General features: G+C 42.1%; 1 protein-coding gene and 1 long non-coding RNA gene across 7 annotated transcripts in view; one reads left to right on the top strand and one right to left on the bottom strand.

The window, feature by feature from the left end:
• LOC308577086 overlaps nucleotides 1–2081 on the top strand; it is a 78321-nt gene extending 76240 nt beyond the window's left edge. The window contains exon 3 of the long non-coding RNA XR_014003424.1: nucleotides 1118–2081. This is a non-coding gene — a long non-coding RNA (uncharacterized lncRNA). The remainder of the gene's footprint in view (nucleotides 1–1117) is intronic.
• Nucleotides 1–21018, bottom strand: part of KDM4C (lysine demethylase 4C) — a gene marked incomplete at its 5' end in the record, with an annotated part of 199862 nt that overhangs the window by 15847 nt on the left and 162997 nt on the right. For 5 of the 6 annotated variants that reach the window (XM_081176222.1, XM_081176225.1, XM_081176224.1 and 2 more), the window contains 2 exons: nucleotides 7079–7249; nucleotides 13045–13230. In XM_081176222.1, the coding sequence (XP_081032348.1) occupies nucleotides 7079–7249; nucleotides 13045–13230 (357 nt within the window). Of the gene's footprint in view, nucleotides 1–7078; nucleotides 7250–11069; nucleotides 11865–13044; nucleotides 13231–21018 lie in introns of those variants that run through there. The other variant, XM_081176226.1, reaches the window with a different exon arrangement.

Genomic DNA, 21018 nt, shown 5'->3' with positions numbered 1-21018 from the left:
GCTACTTGATTCACACCCTTCCCTATTGTTCTAATGTGGGTTTTCCGGGCTGGATCTAGACACATCAAAAAAGCGTTTCAAGAAAACACGCCTTAAACCTCCAAGTGGGAAATCACATTGGCGGAAGGCGTAACTCCACATCGCCATCTGGTGTCACAGTGTTATAACGCATATAACATGCTTTTTCTTAGTAATGTAGCTGAGTCTCCAGTTTTCTGGCAGCAGAAGCATACTTGGTTTCTGAATTAAATTTTGAGGCATGCCTCACTCTTATATCGGAAAAGTTTACCTTTCATGCCAGGCCAGAGGGACTATGGTTTATGCAGAGACTCAGTGGATAGCTCCCTCTGCGTGTTGGTACACTGGAATTACAAGGGTCTTTGTTTTATTAATTTATTTCTCGTAGCACACTGATGGGATGCGGGTGGCGCTGTACGTTAAACCACAGAGCCTAGGGCTTGCCGATCAGATGGTGGGCGGTTCGAATCCCTGCGACAGGGTGAGCTCCCGTTGCTCGGTCCCTGCTCCTGCCAACCTAGCAGTTTGAAAGCACATCAAAGTGCAAGTAGATAAATAGGTATCGCTCTGGCGGGAAGGTAAACGGCGTTTCCGTGCTCTGCTCTGGTTCGCCAGAAGCGGCTTAGTCATGCTGGCCACATGACCCGGAAGCTGTATGCTGGCTCCCTCGGCCAATAAAGCAAGATGAGCGCTGCAACCCCAGAGTTGGCCATGACTGGACCTAATAGTCAGGGGTCCCTTTACCTTTACCTGGCACACTGACAGCTCTCTTGTGGGACATTAATTGACTATAACTTATAGCCATTGGGTGCTCATGCACATGTTTAGTTATGGAAATCTGTGGCTAAGACATCCATGTGGGTGGAAGAACTCTTATTTTTAAATAGCATTCCATTTGTCATGTTATTATGCTGACGTTTTTGTTCAAATGCATGATCACGAAAATGTGCCCAATTCCATTACAAAGGAAGCCAAAGATGGTAATTTGATGTTTTGTGAAATTTAGGTGTATTTGGAAATGCAGAAGTAGTCTTTAGAAAATTTCTGTGATGTACTTTTGCTGTCACATTTCTAAATGGCTCTCTTCCTTTTTTCATAGCTGGAGATGAATTTGAAGCACAGACTGATGGGGCTTAATCGTCACCATTCTCATCTCAGTGAAGGCTCTCTCGGGTCTTCTGTTTGAAAGGATGCAGTTACATTAGTGTCAGCATAATTCTGTTAAGGGCTCCGTGTATCAATGTTGGCTTTTTAAAAAAAAAATGAGGAAAAATCCTCAAATTTCTATTCATGTTTGTCTCTTTCGGGTGAGGAAACATCAATTTTGGAAAAGACTGGTAGACCAATAATAATAATAATCTGTAAATTGTGTTACATTTACTTGGATTGACAGCCTGAGTCATGTAGTAATATGTCTTTTATTACTGTTTTTGACTGCTGTGACTTGCAGGCTGAGTTTAACTGCACAGTGCTATATACTCCACAGAACACACATATTTGGGCATTTTTAAGACTGCACAGAACAAGAACACATGGGCATTTGGAATACCCCCTGAGAGTCTTGAAAATGCAGCACAGTCCAAAGACTGAGATACATTTCAGCATTAGTGTTTTATAAACTGAAATGGAATATCTTCTTTTCTTTCTCTCTGATGGCTTTAGACTCCAGTTCTATAAACATGTATGTTTCTAACATACATGTGGCTCAAGGGTCCCGAGAAACCTGGATACAAACCATACCTTGACTATGAATGCAATGGAGTGTCCATGGACAGGCCACTAGCTCCCAGCCGCAATTTCCCCACTAACGGTTTAGACTCCAGTTCTAAACACTCTTAAATGACCAACAATGTAGATCAGTGAACAGTGCTACAGTGTGGACTTTGGAAACTGGGACTCAAATGCCACTTTTGACTATGAAAGCACTGTGGTTGGTATCAACCCAAAGACATTTTCTCAATATGAATTAAAATAAGGGTCATGGTATAAACTAGTGTTTCCCAAACTTGGGTCTCCAGCTGTTTTTGGACTATAGTTTCCATCATCCCTGACCACTGGTCCTGCCAGCCAAGGATGATGGGAGTTGTAGTCCAAAAACAGCTGGAGACCCAAGTTCGGGAAACTAGGGTTGCCAAATGCCTGGAATTTCCAAGACATATCTGGAATATTTCACTTTTTGTAATATATTTTGTATTTTGTAACCCAACTATTATTAGCGTGTAAACTATTATTAGCTTCCTGAATATTTATTTGGTGATTATATGCTAAATACACAAAGCAGCCTCCTGTGGGGAAAAATAGGTACCGTATTTTTCGCTCTATAGGGTGCACCGGACCATAGGGCACACCTAGATTTTAGGGGGGGGGAATAATTCCCCCCCCCAGCCCCAAAGAGCAAAGAAGCTAAGACAGCGAGCAGGATGGATCCCACTAGCTATCTTGGCTTCGTTCTTAGCCACGGGGCTGGGGCAGGGGAAGCCCGAGCTTCCCCCGACCCCAGCCCCCAGAACGGGTCCGGGAGCGAAGGCGAGGTTGCGCTCCCCGGGCTTCAGGCTTCAGGCTGCTATCCGCAAGCCTTCGGAGCCCGGCGGGAACTCCCACCACGCTCTGAAGGCTTGCGGCTAGCTGCCTGAAGCCTGGAGAGTGAGAGGGGTCGGTGCGCACCTTCAGAATACTGCCAGGACCTGTGTTCAGTCCTGGCATGGAAAAAACCACAGAGTGTCTGGAGGAAGTGGGTCAGGCAGCATTCTGAAGCAGGCAACCAGAGCAGATGACTGGCAAGCAGGGGCAGTAATTACTCAGAGATTAGGACTTAGGACTTAGCCAAAGCTGTCAGAGACATGTCCTAGGGAAGAGACTACATGTTGCAACAGGCATTGAGTTCAAACTGAGCCCCTTTATAGCTACTGGGCCTACCTCTCCTAGGTCCTTTCCTTTTGATGGACAATAGAGATTCTTAAAGTAGCAGCCCTCAAGTTCAACACTCCTTGATATTTCATTATTTCTGGCTCTTGGAATAGGGGGTATTGGTTCCATGGGGTGGGGGAGGGATCTGGCTCAGGAGATGCAATCTCTGGGAGTCCAGGTTGGGGGTCCCACATTCAGATGGCTCCAGGCTGCTCAACTCAGGCTGTGTCAGGGCTGGTACTATTGGCACAGCTGACCCCTCTCTCTGTGTGTGTCAGTGTCCAAGCCACTGGGTAATGACAGGCATGTGAGGACAGACTACAGGATAAAGTTATTGCTACATGCTTCTCTTCCAAAAATATTAGGGAGTAATGTTCAGAACTGTATGTACAGAATTCAGGATCTAATCTACAATGGCAAACTATTCTGGTCTTAGATATAGTGGCTGAGAACTAGAGGAATTCACACACACGATCCACATCTGATTTTTTTTGGTCAAGTTTCTTTCTCTCCAGGGATGACTGGAAAACCACCAAAATGCTCTTCATACTTCCTCAAGTTAAAAATAACTTAGGGTAAGCTGGAGACGCATTCATGAATCATTCTCATTGATTTGAATAGGTATGCTTAACAAAGTTGGACTGTTGGATTTGGTAAACGTTGCTGTAAATTTCAAAACATGCAGTAGAAACAAAGACTGTGTCTTCTCTGACCTGTATGAACCAAGGAACTGAAAATTTGGGGGGGAGGCTGCAGTTTCCCCAAATCCCCTTCTTTCTCCTTGCAAGCAATCTTACCAAAGGCTGTACAGACACGAAATGGTAGCTTGTCTCCCATAAATGCAATTGTGAACTGAACGGAAATTGTGCAGTGGCTTGAACACGTAAAGCAGAAAGCTTTTGCTATCTTTGTGAGCTAGCTGAACAGGGAAACAGATTAGAGAAATAGCTTCTTCAATAGGCAGCAACATTGCCGTCGCACAAAATTTGATGAATAAGTCCTCCCAGTGGCACTAACACCTGATATGCACATTGCACGGATTAGGAAGGCAGGTTTTTTTGGGGGGGAGGAATCCTTCCTGTTACTGATGCTACAGGTATATTATCTAATGAAAACACACAAAGATTTCTCTACGGAATCTGAAAGTTCTTTGGCATTTGCTTCAAACAATTATATGTTGTTCCTCTACTATCTGAGAAGCACTGAGGCATATCCAGGCCTGATTACATTTCCTCTTAGCACCAAATCAAACCACCCCACTTGGGTGGTAAGCAGTTTTCCTCTCTCCCACAGCTCAAGCTTTGATGCAGGTGGAAAGAAAACGGTGGCTTCCACTAAGGAACACAGCCTCATATGTGTAATATCTCAATGTTCCTTAAATCAAGGCATCCTCAATCATTAATGATGCTTTTTATAATATTCCAAACAAAGAAGTAGCTTTTCAAAGGGCCGTAGCAGGAATTTAGCTGCACGGCTTCCTTTATCACCAGTGAGAGGTGAACAGCTAAATCCATCACACACTGCTTTGAAACTGCCCCACTTTGAGCGTTATACTTCCAAAAAAGGTATTAGACCTTTTTATAAGTAAGGACTTAGCAAGGAAAACAGTATAATCTCTGCTAATAATGTTTGAAGGGCAGCTTTGCTTCCTGAAATCAACTGTAAGACAACAGTAGAGATCTGCATGCATACCTACAGGTGAGAGAAGACGGACATTTGTGATAGCAGGCTTGCAGCATACTGACCTAGCCTGAAGATCGTAACACCTTGGCCAATTTCATTGTGCTCTATCCAGTGACAGTACAGGGAACAAAATGTGTTGTGATTCTCCCTGCCCACAGCATAGAATCATAGTATCATAGAGCTGGAAGGGAATCTGAGGATTATCTAGTCCAACCCCCTGCAATACAGGAATATTCAGCTGTCCCTTATGGGGATTGAACCTGCAACTTTGGGATTATCAGCCCCGTGCTCTAACCAACTGAGCTATCCAGCTCCAGCTATCCATGTTCTATGCTTTATATTTGCAATTAGCAAAGGAAAATACATGACCAATGCTTTTTTTTTTAATCCCACAGTACTATCTGTCTGCCAAATTAGGACAGTGGAGCCAAACTAACACTTTCATTCTTCGTTGTGTCTCATCAATCTTCCTGCCTCCAATAGTTAATTCTCTTTATAGTTCTTCAATGTCAATAGCACTCATTTTTCCTACAGTTGTTATCTACAAACTGAACGCCACATGTGAAGTTCTTTGCTGTCAATCCCACCATGTGAGCACAATTCTGCAGCCTTTTTCATTTATTAGGGAGGCACTAGACTCACAACTCAAATCCCAAGTTGACCATATAAAACCTGTGCAATCCTTATTCATTGTAGTTGGAGCTCATAGGCCTCTTACACAAGGATGTGTACAAACATCTGACAGAAGCTCCTGTTTCTCTAGAAGATATCTATTTAAATGCAGTAGGAGAGATTCCCAGGATACTATGACACATGGACATGGAGATTAGCAAAACAGGACTGGTCTGCAAGAGAGGAAGACATCTTTACTGGCTAGTCTTCTAATGCCTCATGAAGATTTCAGAAGCAAACCAAAATGTGGGCCTGAAATCACAGCAGATATTTGAAAAAAGCATTGTTTATATACAAATCCATCCAAAAGACCCCAACTGTCAGATAATGTGCAAGATTCAAGATGATGACTCATCAATCATGCATATCACAAAAACAACAGCCCAAAATCACATACTCTGCACTGGCTAAAGAGTTCAACAGTTGGCTCTCAGGACTGTTATACCTTAGGAGTTTGAAGTCCACTCTTTAATAATAATTATTATGTTTGTTTGTTTGTTTGTTTGTTTGTTTGTTTGTTTGTCTGTCTGTCTGTCTGTTTGTTTATACCCCACCCATCTGGCTGGGTTTCCCCAGCCACTCTGGGAGGCTTCCAACAAAAGATTAAAATACAGTAATCCATCAAATATTAAAAGCTTCCCTAAACAGGGCTGCCTTCAGGTGTCTTCTAAAAGTCTGGTAGTTGTTTATTTCTTTGACATCTGGTTGGAGGGCATTCCACAAGGTGGGTGCCTCTACCGAGAAGGCTTCCTGCTTGGTTCCCTGTAACTTCACTTCTCGCAATAAGGGAACCGTCAGAAGGCCCTCAGCGCTGGACCTCAGTGTTCGGGCTGAACAATGGGGGTGGAGACACCCCTTCAGGTATACTGGACCGAGGCCGTTTGGGGCTTTAAAGGTCAGCACCAACATTTTGAATTGTGCTCAGAAACCCTTTCAGTATTTTAAACATCTAAAACCAGATGCTAAGCCAGCTTTGCAACTTTTTTTTCTTTTCCGAAGCACAAGGGACAGAAAGGGAGAGGGCCTGCCTGAGGAATAAATGTATTGCTGCCATATCCTGGCAACGTCTGACTGATGTAATGGAGCCTGAAGAATTTTGACAGGAGGCCAGACAGGAGCCCAAGATGCAGCACTCCCAGGATGAGAAAAGTGCAAAGGGACCAACCACAATACCAGAGTGCATGCAAGTTGTGTTACATGCAAGGCAAGGCAGAATCACCCTGAATTTACTGCACCATATAAGAACATGAAGCGCTGATTAATTGCTATAATAAAATGTTGGTTTAAACATGCACTGAAATGCATGTTGTGAAATGTTGCAAACAATGCCATTTCCCTTCTGATTTAGTATCATTAGGCAATGGAATCTTACAGACACATCCAAGATGTAAACAAGTCATCATACTAGATTCATGAGAACCATTCTGCCTATTACATATTTGAACATGGGCTTTTTCTCAATTCATCAAGGAATTTTGTAATATTATCTCTCAGAGACACATTACAATATGTGGAATTCCCACTCTAATGTCTTTTATTAAAAACATACTTCTTATTTAATTAAAAGACTTTGGAAGATTAGTTTTGATTCATTTGACGAAATGGTGGATACTAATTAGAACAAACAAGGTTGGGAAGCCCCTGAGAAAGTAATAATTCTCTGCAGCAAGAAATAACAAACACGAACAGAATATTAAGTTAATTATCCCTGTTGAAAGGTCAGAAGAAATTGTTCAATTTTCCTTATTTAACTTTCAAAAATAAAAATAAAAACCAGTTTCTTAAAATAAATACTTACCACAATGTCTTCAGGGAAGGTGTCCCGGCTGAAGGAACCGTCATCAAACATGACTTCGTAGAAAACTTGAGATGTAACTTCTTTTACTCTGCAGCTATAGTACCGTGTGTTCCTGTGTTTCGCTATGACAGTTTGGCCGGCTGAGACCGTTTTCTCGAAGGCTTTGGTTTTCTAGAAAGCAAGAATTAAACACACATTGTTATATCAGCCACAAAATTTGTCTCACTCGTTTCAATCCACTGGGTCCTGTACATCTAAGGATTCTTTGTGTCTGATGACCAGGACTCATGAAAGACCTGTGCTCAGAGATCTGAACTGATTGCCGATTTGCTATCGGACCAAGTTTGAGGTGTTACTATTGATATATAAATCCCTTAAAAAATTGAGACCAGCTTACAACTATGAGATCACCTTACCCTACATGTGACCACATGACCACTTCAATTGGCACTGCTGTAGGTGCCACACAATACCCGTTCCACATTTATGAAATCGTTCGGTATGGCAGCACTTACAACTTTGGAACTCCCTGCCTATTGAGATCAAGCACCTTCACTGTACTCTTTTTGGTGCCTGCTAAAAACATTTCTGTTTAGACAAGCCTACCCAGGTGCTTAGAAAGTTGAAGTAATATTAATCTCTTTTAGTATTTTAACTTTTTTATACAGTGGTACCTCGGGTTACATACGCTTCAGGTTACATACACTTCAGGTTACACAGTCCGCTAACCCAGAAATAGTGCTTCAGGTTAAGAACTTTGCTTCAGGATAAGAACAGAAATCGGGCTCCAGTGGCGTGGCGGCAGCAGGAGTCCCCATTAGCTAAAGTGGTACCTCAGGTTAAGAACAATTTCAGGTTAAGAACGGACCTCCAGAACGAATTAAGTACTTAACCTGAGGTACCACTGTACTTTAAAGTAGGGTTGCAATTTTTTCTTGATTTTGCTGTTTTATCTTTTCTAAACTGATTTGAGGGTTGTTGTTTTTTAACAAGCAAGTGGTGTATAAATTTTATGAAAGAAACAGATGAATGAAGGCCTTCTTTGCCACAGCCACAACTGTCAGAAAGCAACTGTTTAGAAACATCTCCCTTAGCCCAAGCCACTCGCTTCTAGAGTCAAGAACTTGAACAGAAAACGTGGTGCACAGTAGGTGAGCTTTTAACTGAAATTGATAAAATATAATTTGTCTTGTTTCAAGTGTTTTATTGAGGGCTAGTAAACAGACGATCAATTCAGCAGGTCTCATATGAAATGTACATGGGGTGAGAGAGAGTTGTGGCTTTGCTATTCCATCTTGCTTGTTTTTCACTCTCTTCCCACTTCCTAATAATCTGCAGCTGCTTCCAGGTCTGTGCAGAGGTTGCAGCGACTTCTGAAGCCTGGGCCGGGAGTCTTGTTAGAATAAAGTTATAAACTCAAACAAAAAAAGCAGCTGGTCCCTGGCTTAGCCCCACCGAGGCCCGGGGCAAATGTGCCCACCTTCCCCCCCACCCCTCTGTATGGGCCTGGCTGCTTCCCTTCTCTTGCCAAATCCCAGCTCCCACCCCACTGCTTTCCTCCACATCTACCTAGCATCCATTCCATCTGGCTGTCAATGCCACCTTCATGGCTGAAAGGAGACAATACAGTATTGACAATGCAAGAGGCTTTGCTTGGCGAGTCCTTCTTACCAGTCACACATTCAGCAATGCCTCTTGCATTCCCTAAAGAGCTCCTGAGAACAGTATTGCAGACGCCTTTACCACCAACACTAGAGAAATGGTTGCAGCAGCAGCAGCAGCATCCTATTGAAGTGACAGACTGTCAAAATGCTACAGTCATTCTGCTTAAGGTGTCTCTGAAAGCCACATACAACTCCAAAGATCTTTTTACTCATGCTAAAATCCTATGAGGATGCATGCAGGTACCTGCTTTGCTTGCAGTTTGAGAAGCATGGAATCATTAGCATGTGTCACACTGCCACACAGGCTTCTGCAATCGCCACTTGCAATCAAAATGAGTGTATCAGCTTCCAGTAGATAAAGCGTAGATTAAAGAAAGCTCGTATCTATTACAAAAATGTCCAAAGGCTCATCACATTTTCAAACCAGTTGCTACATTTGGGTAGGGCCTTATGATATATACGGTGAGAAAGAACAGCTTTAGGATTGCTTCATTCTCCGTTGCTCTGGGGCACAGGGTAGTAGTGTGCCAGGCCAAGGAGATCTCTGTCTCATGCATTCTCATGAGCCACTGGTTTCCATCACCCAGCAGGCTGCTAATCGGTGCATGGAATGTCTGAGAAAGGAGATAAATGGAGAGAATGTCTTCCCTCTCTCTCTGCTGCTTGCACTGCAGCACTTATAACCTGTTGAAAGGTAAGACGAAGAAGGGGGTATGTGTTTCACGTAACTACAAATCAACCCACTCACCAATCTGTACCACATGCTGTATGTAGCACATTTCACTTTGTGTATATGCCAAAATTAATAAAGCCTATGGCTATAGCCAGGTAATAAAATGTAGAGAAAACAGGAAATGTTCAAATGTATAACTGATTTAGAGAGGAAGATGTTTCAAAATTAGAAATCTACTTAGCTGGAAAAAAATGTGACATATGCAGACTGATTACCTGCCCTTTATTACCTAATGATTGTAACCTTTGAGAGCAGCAAACTATTCAATACATTCGGAGAACTAAATCGCGAGTACCTACAAGATGAATATATCAAAATACTTTGAAACACTGCAGTAAACGATTTGGATTAAACCATGTCTCGTTGCTTTAACACAGCAATACATAGTGGATTTGATTTTTAAAAGATGGGCCTTTATCAATATTCCATTGTTGATTGTGGAATTATGGTTGTATATATAGGTGTGTCCTTGAAGAAATTCATATTACCTACACCTTGCCCTGTACTACTTAAATGCAAAGACCCCATTCTCTTCCTGTCAGCATGAAACCGTGGTAGCTAGGCATTGTATCTGCAGTGGTTAACCAGGGGTCACACCTAACCAGGTTTGGAACCAGAATGGCTCTTGCTGTATGGGTGAAAAATGGAGCAAGCAGTCCAAGAAGAGTCCAGGGCCCCTGATGTCCACAGATCCCGAGTTCCCCTCTCACTTCTCAGCCCTGTGCATTGAAAGGGGTAAGTCATAATGAACTATATATCAGGAAATAAGAGCAGAAGTGGTGCAGAATTCAGCAGTGGTCAGTAGCACTTGTAGCCAGGGCATCCTTGGGCAGCTGCTAGGGCTTCAACACAAACGTAGATACTCTGCCCTGCCCCACCCCATCTTGGCATTCTCAGTAGCCCCAGCCAACTGGTTCTAGCCACCATTACATTTCCGCAATGTCCCTAGCATAGCATTGCTCTGTGACATGGTGTGAAATTAAAACTAAAGCTAGACCCAGCTGCCCACTGCTGTTTGGAACACTACCACCACCAGGTAAGCCTGACAAGGCCCAAGGATGAAGGAGAGGGCCCCCCAAAGGATGAATCTAATATGTTTCAATGTTGAATGTGTAAGTTTATGTCTAGAGTCCACGGATAAAGCAAACACCATCAGATGTAATTGTTTAATGGTTCTTGTATTTGTATAAAAACTAATAAAAATGTGAGTGTGTTTTAATAACCTAAATCTAGAACTTCTCATGGGTGAAATGTTCACTTACTCCAATTCATCATAAATATAATTTGATTGTTTTGGTATGAGCCACTCCCTGTGCTGAGCTGCCTTCAGCCTCACTGCAGCTTTCGCAAACCTGGTGCCCTTCCACTGTGCTGGCTGGAAGCTGTAGTCCAGAAAAAGCTGAAAGGTACCAAGTTAGCAACTGTCCCTTCTATACATCTGCCTGCACACTTGACTCTTGGTGAGTCATTTAAGGATTTGTGGATCTGCTCCCATTTTTCCTGGACCTATGTTTGCCCTGGAAAGTCAGTGCTGCCCACCACTGGTGGAGACAGATGCTGTGTGCAGTCCTCTGCTGGTGGATTGTGTTTGGGGTTTTTAAAAAAATGTCATTAAAAGTTCAGAAAACAGTAATTTACCCCAACGTGGAAAGTGCGTTAAGCGTTTTCGATTTCCCATTCCTGGAAAAATGTATCTCACAGAAAGTGTTATTGATAAACATGTTCCAAAAAAGATTTTCTACCACAGAAGCCTAAGAATTTATAGATGCAAAGAATGCAATTTTTGATCAGAGGGACAGCTGTTATGCAAAGAACTGAATTAGATTAGATAAACATCTGTGGCATTTTCTGGATTACTGTGCAAGCTGCGGTTTGGACAGCGTGATTTCTTTTGTGTAACGTGAGCGATGAATGAACTAAGGTAGTCATATAAAAATATGAGCCACAGCAAATCACAATGAAGAAGAAAGGTAATCTTGGCCTTCTGTGTGGAAATGAAATACTATGAATAAGTATTATAAAGTTTTATCTTGCCTCCTATGTATGAGGACAGAAAGCTAACCTTTTCTGTTATTTTTATAGTGATTATATAGGTCCTGGAAGACCTATGATAAATAACACATGTTATGGCACTTCAGCCCTTGGAAAGAAGGTCAACTTCACAGTCCTTAGAAAAACTGGCTTTGAAATAGTTCCCTTTTGACATGATAAAGTCTCGTCAAACCCACTGACTTTTATCCCTTGCTGCTGAAACACGTGGGAACAAATAACAATGGCAGGCATGGCACTAAACCTACTGCACATCGCTATGAGACTCTGAGTAGAAAGGTGAAGGACACTGGGACACAGGTGGTGTTTTCATCACTCCTTCCTTGTTGAAGGTCATGGCCTCAGAAGAGACAGAAGTACAGTGCAAGTGAATGACTGGCTACACAGATGGTGTCATCAGGAAGTCTATGATTTGTATATATCAGGCATGTCCAACTCCCAAGAGACTGCGATCTACTCCCACTATAAAAAAATGGCAGTGATCTACCCACTGGATTGACCAAAGTTTTTGAGTTTTTTGGGGGGAGGATTGTTCAGAGTTGCTGAGCTTTTGGGGGGGGGGCTCCATCAGGATCACGCAATCGACCAGGGACACCCCACGGTCAACAAGTAGACCGCAATCAACCAGTTGGACATGCCTGGTATATATGAAATGATCAATGGGGGGCTGCCGAGTTCTGGTCTGTGCCCAGTCTTGTTTAACTTCTTTATAAATGACTTGGCAGAAAGTGGGGGGGGGGTGTGCTCATCAAATCTGCAGATGACACCAAACTGGGTGGGGTAGCTAATACCTGCAAACACAGAAATCAGATTCAAAAATAATTTTGAGAGGATGGAGAATGGGGCACTAACAACATGAATTTCAACAAAGATAAATGTGAAGTTCTGCATTTAGGAAGGAAGAATCAGATGAGACTACAGTATGGGAGAGACTAGACTTGAAGGCAGTACATGTAAAAAGGGATCTAGGGGGTTTAGCAGACCACAAGCTATGAATGTGGTTCTACACTGTATGTAGTGTCCAGATCACAAGGAGGAACGGTAGAATCCTACGGCTTAATTTTATCCTACCTCAGAGCAAGACTGCGTTCATCAGTTTAAAGTGATATAGTGTGGATTTAATTTGAGCCAAGCCTTTCTCAGACTCAGGACTTGCTTTGAATGCCAGAGCTCAGCTCCGGATAATGAGATATGAAACAATGAAGAGAGTTTCTCAAACTACATGCATTTGCTTAGGACCGAGCAAAAAGCCCTGACTTGTCTGGGCTTAGCATTTAAAACAGTAACTCTCCTTCTGTGAAATTAATTTACCACTGCACACAGCTATCATTCATTGCCTTTCAAACCCAGTCCATACAGTCTTGGCATTTTCTCATTGTTCTGTGACAGCCAGGAACTAGCAAGTTTTTTTATCCTGGTTCAGCCTAGTAGCAGTGTTCTTGTTTTTGAAAACACAGAAACAACAACATGGAATAAAATGGGGAAAAATAATACGGGAATTAAATTATGCAAATCCTTACCACATTTTGACTGATTTTGTGCCTGAAACATGTGATATAGACAACATAAGGCCAGTCATCTGGTTCCATCAGCACTCCTGCGGCATGAGCACATGTAACATGGAAAGAAGCTGGGCAACGTCCGTAGGAACACTGGATGCAGGCGCCAGATATTTTCTTAATTCTTTGTCGGCAGAAGATACATTTCTGTAGGCACAAAAGGAGAATTTCCAATTAACTTCATTTTAGCTGCCAAGCAGGTACTTCTGTTTAATCAGCTATGCCTAAATTCACACATCTGTGTTCTTAAGACTGCACACATCTCTCACACACATTTTCGGATGCCTTTCCAAAGGAAGTTAAGCTTGGATGTGCTCTAAGACGTCATGTATATTGAATCAGCTGTGTGAATTAGTACACAGTTAAATGCTTATGTTCAGTGGCAATTTTATCTATGTAGACTGAACTCATCATAAACAGAGAAGAGACATTAATGTAGCAGTGGGGCCTGGTTTTTTAATTAACATTTTCAAATTAGTGCTTACATTATAAATATTGCTATTGATACCATTTTTTAAAAAAAAACAACTGTATGTAAACCATCTTATGAGGGCAGTGTGTTTTATCTCCCCCCACTAAACGTAAGTAAACATAAATAGGATTGCACTGTTATTCTGGCACTTAGAAGACAGCAAGGTAGATACAAAGTGGCTATGTTTCGGGTATGTATTCTGTCCTAAACTTTGAGGACAAAAGACATGGAGCTGATATCTCAAAACAAATGGGTAGAAGAAGGTAGTTATATGGTAGAAGGCAGTTGTGCTCCGAGCCCCAAAACCCATCCCTCATGGAAATAAAGACACAGTGGAGACAGAATTTAGTTTAAATGTTAATGGGCAAATTTTGGCCACAACTTTATTGAATACACAAATGTGACTGGTATTGACTTAGGCATTGGTATCAAAACTATATCTGGCTCCTGCCCCGCCCTGCTGGAAGCCTGTAAGGGTAAACAACCAGCAGGGGGAGCTCCGTCAGTGTATATTGACAGGTGCTCACCCCTGGGGTCCCGGGGGTCCTGGCATGGCCCTAGCCCCTCTCTGGGCTTCGGATGAGATCCAGACGCCCAGATTCCTTTAACAGAATACCCTATTCATTGGAGGGGCAAGTGATGGCCGCACCTCCCCTCCCCACATTCCTCTAAACCAATGCCTAACCACCAAACCTTACAAACTTGTGACATTTGCTAAGTGGTAGGCAAAAACCAAGTGGCCACAGCCATTCTGCCACATTGGGAAAAATTCCTACCCGGTCCCTGTTCCAAAACAGGCAACCAACCGAAGTCCAAAGCAAGGCCAAACACGACCTAATTAATGGGTGTGTGAGCGAGTGTTCGGCAGCGCGAAGCAAAAGGAGGTCCCTACATCGCGCTGCCAAATAGATACCCCCAACCTTTGCCACGATGCCAATTGGCTAAAGAGTTTCAGGGGCCGAGCGCAACATGGACCCTCTGTTAGCAGGCTCCAACTTCTCAATATAATCTATACTGTAAAGCCCCTGTTAGTATTTCATGCCTCCGATGATGCAGATGAGATTGGTGTAAATCACATGCCTGTCTGGGAAGAGTGTGGGAACAGAAGACAGCCTTATCTCTTCCGCTGTATGTACTTTTACTTGTGACCTGTTGCTTTTACTTGTGACCTGTTCTTCTCTCAGAGCTGGAGAGAGAAGACACTATGCTTCTTTTGTCTGTACATAGTGTGTAAATAAATACGTAGATTAGCTCTACGATGTCTCCCACTTCTTGCTGTGTTATGCTAGAAGATTAGTGGGCATATATCATTTGATACATGTCACTGAAGCGCACTGGAGAAGAAGGGAAATGCCTTTTCCAGAGCTGCGCATACTGGAGGATGCTTGGAGTTCGGGGGCTGAAGGGGTACCCCAGGGCATTTTCCAACAGCTCCAAGTGGTCTGCTAACAGAGTAACTCAAGAAATTCGAATTGTGTTTGGAAACAAACTGGGAGTCGGTTATGGTCTTTACTCATTGGCAAAATTTATTTCGGATGGCAGATTCCAGTTAGCAGCCTGGCCATCACATTCTGAACCAGTTGCTATTTCAGAAGCAACCCCACATATAACATGCCACTATAATCTAACCCAGGTGTCAGGGTCAGCCACGTGAGGCAACTGTCTCAGGCAGCAGGGTCCCCTGGGGGCAGCAGATCCCTATGTTACTGTTACTCTTTCTCCCCTGCCTTGTTCCTAAATTCAATCTTCACTCGCTCTGTCCTCCCTGGTGGGAAGGAGGTGTGCCCAATTTTGGGGTTCTCCGATGCCAAAATGTCTTGGACTGGTCATGCCAGATGTTATCAGGGAATGGATCACTCTGGAAAGATTGTTTTTGGAGAAGAGACTGCACACTTGTGCACCAATCACACTGCTCTGAACCACGGACTCCACTTCAGTATCCCTGTAGTGCCAGGTCTAATCACACCTGCAAGCTGCAAACCTATTTCTTAAGGACTGCAATCCCAACCAGAACAAACTAGATACCACCACTTTCATCATTGTCAACTGAACCATCTACTGGAAGTAACTCTGTCTTGTCTTAATTAAGTTTCAAATCAATTGTGTTTCAACTTATTATCCTCATTTTTGGGCTCCTCAGTAGAAAAGTAAAAATAGACCAAGCAACAAACAAATCTACCAATTTACTAAATTATATTTTCTAACATTAAGGAATGAGGGAGGTTGAGGGATTTTGCAAAACTGTAAATGCAGAAATTGCATTTGTTTTGCCATACTGCCACAGAAAAAAATGAAATGTAATAGCATTCTGTAATTATATACTTAAATTAAACCTATTTAAACCATTCTTAGGGGAAATGCAGTTAGCATGTCAAATTGATATGGATTTACAATTGATTCTGTAAACTTTAAATTTCCTGTTTGACACAAAAGGCAAAATGTTTCTTACTACAATGTATTCTTGCTGACTTCATATGCCTTTGAAAGCTGCAGTATCTCTGTAGCCTGCTGTTACTTTAAAAGGTAAGTGAATTTCTTCATGTCAGAGAATTAAAATACAGCATCCAATATGTTATATTATTTAATGTTTTCTAGATTATTTATTCACAGCAAACAATCACTCACCAGAATTCCTTAAAATAAATTACCACCAATTAAAGGCAGGCTCCACTGTCCCCTTAGCCCAGGAATAGAGAACCTATAGCCCACCAGGTGTTGTAGGACTCCAATTCCCATCAGCCCCAGCAATGGTCAGGAATGATGAGAGTTGTAGTCTAACTACATATGGAGGGTTGCAGGTTCCCCATCCCTGCGTTAATCACAATCATCATATATTTATCCAGGGCTTTTTTTAGCTGAAATTCTCCAGAGCTCAGTTACGGCACCTCTTAGGTGGGTGCCATAGTCATTATAAGAGAACAAGGGATGCGTTCATGATGAGTTACGGCACTTCTTTTACTAGAAAAATATCACTGCATTTATATCCTGCCTTTTTCCCTGAGAGGGGCTCAATGCAGCTTACAAATTAAATAAGAAAAGCTAAAAACATTTTTTAAATCATTAAAAAACTGTTAAACATCAATAGAATTAAAAACTTTTAAGATCCAGTAAAAAGCTACACAAAATTACAATAAAAAGAGCACAGTACCTTTCATTAAAAGCAGTCAGTTCCCAAAGTCTGTTGGAATAAGTCCTCATTTCTTTATTAAATAATTTGCTAGTTTCTTTTTTAATAGGATCTATAAGTTGCACCTGGCCTGCAGAGAGGCCCATGAGTAGAGAAACACTTTCTGCCGTGGTTGTTACATGACTGAAGTCATGGCATGTTGGTCGAGTTCCTTTGCAGATCCATTGGTTTACTCAAATCAGCACCCACAAGACAGTGGCAGAGTGCTCTCATCCTGTATAACTGCTTCCTAGTAACCAGGTTAGGTGTGTAAGTAGCCACTTCCTCCTACCAGCGTATTTCAACATACATGTATTCATTTCTTTTTTGCTTAAAATTTTAATATGAATATTCACTGGTGTACAAAAATACTATAATGTGACAAACTATTCAAAATACTGGAATCAACTCTCCTGTTACATGGCTGTAGAAAAACAAAAGCCAAAAGCCAAACTTGGTTATGAAACCGTGAAATGTACATACATCACATGCCACTGTCTACTCCGACCAAAAGGCATCTCCTGCTGGCCTCCCTGGGTTGCAGGCTACTCTTGATGATGCACTAGCACAAACAAGTCCAGTAGAAAGAGGACAATGTACTTAAATTTAAGGATGGTCACTATTCCAATGCATGGCACAAATCCTCTTGCTCGTCCTACTACATCTTTCTTCTCCAGCCAGTGCTGACCTTGCATGTACAAGCCTTGGTCATCAACAGCGTTATTGCCACCCTTTGTCAAGAACTTGATGTCTCTGTTTTGTTTTTCATGAATTTTCAAAACCCAATGCGCTCTTGGGATTCCCCTTCTTTCAATCCTAAAGACCACGATTTCGCCCGCTCTGATTGGCTCCTTGATGCGATTGGTTAAGAATAGAAGACATCCTTTGTGATATGCAGGCTTCATACTGCACTAAGCACGGCCACGATGAGGCTTTCACTGCCCGTTGGACGGTAGCATAAATGTATTCTGAACTCACAGGAACAGGTTGACAGTGTCAGAATTTCTGCTCCATGATTGCAGTCATAGGATTTTTGTCTATCACATGACAGTGTATGTTTTGACTCCACAAAGTGGGAAGTGACAGAGACAGGATATTTGTGTTACTGTGTTCCGTGAAGTGAGACTATTGTCCTTTGTTCTCATTCTTTGCTGTCTGATGCTAGAGAGAGAGGGAGCCATGTTGCAGTGCTCCATGTGTGTTTATATGTAAATAAAGTAGATTAGCCAAAATGCTGAGTTGCTGAGGACTGTTACACAAGCTGCAAAGACTCACAATAGCATAGTTTTAATAGTGTGGGGACATGAAATTTTTATACTATTAAGCTGAAAACTCCCCCCCCCCCTTGAGATGCTACCATGGACCTTTTACCAGCTGCAATTTTCATTGAATAGAACCAGCAACTGGCATGAAAAAATAATATTCTGAACAGCAATCTAATGTGAGGAAGCACGAAGCAGGTCCACTCATGCATGCTATGATGAGTTCTGGATCGATAGTCAGGTGGCCCAGTGATATGAAAATGCATAGCAAACACCCCCAAAAGTAGCAAGATAATTATGATTCCTATCTATCCATCCCATTTCTGGTATGCTCCTTCAAATATTTAAAATTTACTCAGGAACACAAATGTGCCTGTGTAGAAGTGAGCCTATTTAGAAGGGACAGAGATCCTGCACACAGTTCTGGACTGTTTCCCAGGAAGTTTCTTTATGGAATTCAGTTTCATCTCTGTATTTAACATACATGTGTATACATACACAACATTAACTATTTAATAGCAGACAGCATTTTAAAACAGATTTACTGAGATGCAGCTCTGAAAGGATTAAGTTCTGTGCAATATCCTACAAGCAATTTACTTTGCTGAGGAAAAATGCAAAGAATTCCTTTATCACAAACTGGGTGCCTGCATCTCTTAACCAATAAACCTTCCATCCTTCTGAGACTAGCTAGCTTGCCTGCTGATATCAATAAGCTAAAAGATAAATATTTTCTTTCCCCCTACAAACCTCAAAAGAGATAATTTAAATTAAAAACACACACACTCCTCCCCACCAAGAGAGATGGAAAGAGTCTTGAGACAGCCAGTCACATTTAAGACTTGCATGTTCAAATATTTAGAAACAGGAATCTTGTCAAACTCAAGACAGGGAACTCTGATGATGATACGAATATTCATATCAAAATTTCATCTACCTTGAGGCTGGCCTAGTGGCATTTCAACTATGTGCTTCAATGTGTCTTAAAGATCTGAAATAGGAACTGGCCAGAGTCCCTATGCTTTGGGCAGGAGGAGGCCATGGCAAATTATATAGGTGAATGCTCTCTGCTGCTGGGTAGGATAATGTTAAATTTCTGAAGCACACGGGTAATGGCAGGGGACACTGCCATTTGTCTTATCTGCTGAAGTGGAGCACATTGTAGATGTAAATATCTTATGAGTAATGTGGACAATGTGGTTTAAGAAGCCTGTGCCACTAGGCAGCCTTTCAACATAATTCTCTAGTGAACCACAAAAGTCACGCGTATGTTAGGCTTAAAGAAAGATGCCTTTATGAATTGCTAGAGGTGAACAATTCATGGATCATCAACTATTTTCACAAGAACAAGCCATAGTCCAGAAGGGGAGCCTGTCAGATAGCAGCTTCCTTACTTCCCCGTGATGCTCCCTAGGGAGCAATCATAAATGGGCTTTGGTTGTCCTTTCATACTCAGTTCCCCCCTGCCCATGAAGAGAAGCTAGTGCATTATTTGAAGTGAGCTTAATCTTCCAGTTCATAGGAGACCCCACATTCAGATAACCATGTTATCTCCCAATCTGATCATACTCTATGATCAAAACAGCAAGGAAGGGTGAAAAGTCTCATTGACTAAGATCTAAATGTAAAGTCAAATAATAATAATAAATACTACTGGATCCCCTTCTAAAAAGGTATGTGGCAATGCTGTTTGGAATTTTAAAGTATGCAAGCCTCACTTCCTGGTTTACTCATATGTCTCTCCAAACTCACACGTAAGAAGTCACATTTGAAGTGAATTTGCACTTGTACATGGACCATAAAGAAGGCTGATCACTGAAGAATTGATGCTTTTGAATTATGGTGCTGGAGGAGACTCTTGAGAGTCCCATGGACTGCAAGAAGATCAAACCTATCCATTCTTAAGGAAATCAGCCCTGAGTGGTCACTGGAAGGACAGATCCTGAAGCTGAGGCTCCAATACTTTGGCCACCTCATGAGAAGAGAAGACTCCCTGGAAAAGACCCTGATGTTGGGAAAGATTGAGGGCACAAGGAGAAGGGGACGACAGAGGACGAGATGGTTGGACAGTGTTCTTGAAGCTACTAGCATGAGTTTGACCAAGCTGTGGGAGGCAATGGAAGACAGGAGTGATTGGTGTGCTCTGGTCCATGGGGTCACGAAGAGTCGGACACGACTAAACGACTAAACAACAACAACATAGTTAACCCGACAGTATTCATCTCCTCTATTAGTCTCCCTTATGGGGGCCTACTGCAACCAAAGAAATGAATGGAATACCTTGCAGCCATATACCTTATCTGTCTTCATATTACCCTATTGGAGAACAACTGTGTTTATGAACCTAACAATCCATAGTAATCAAGAATCTTAGTATTATTTAGATCACAGTTCAACGTTTTTGTTTTTATTTTTTTTTTAAAAAAACTCCAAGATAGCTAGGAAACAAGCATATAATGATTTTTGTTATTTGTGCAGCATCTTGCCTTTTGGAGAGTATATGGGATGTTGAGAGAGAGGTAGTACTTCTGGCAGGGGACACATCATGCTCCTTCTGGCATAATTTGTCCACCCTTCGTCCCCATCTTGCACTCAGCTCTCACCTGTGGCTGCTAGAAGCTGTCAGTATGCGACATCGGCCATACCTCAGGAACAGCTTCAACAGGCTGCTAAAACCAGGTGAGGGTAGCCGATAGGTCTCAAACCCTCATTGAGTTTGGGCTAATCTGGCTTCTGTTTTCTTACAACTTAGCTAGGGCTGCCATATGTTCTGGTTTTCCCCAGACATATCTGGGATTCGTCTGTCGGAAATAGCGTCCAGGAGGAATTTCCGAAAATCAGTAAATGTCTGGGGAAATCTAGATGTATGGCAACCCAAGTGTTGATTTTTGGGTGAATTTCCTTTAAAATTGCTCAAAAACTTCAACACAAAAACAAAACTCAACAACCTTTGTGTCCAGATTTTCACTTTTTTGAAATATGGATCAATGGTGAAGGAAGAGGCAGTTAAGAGGCAGGACCAAGGAAATGTAGAG

The sequence above is a fragment of the Podarcis bocagei genome, assembly GCF_964188305.1.
Source record: "Podarcis bocagei genome assembly, chromosome: 17".
NCBI lineage: Eukaryota > Metazoa > Chordata > Lepidosauria > Squamata > Lacertidae > Podarcis > Podarcis bocagei.
The sequence above is the reverse complement of the archived record's forward strand: the minus strand, read 5'-3'. Positions and strand labels throughout refer to the sequence as shown.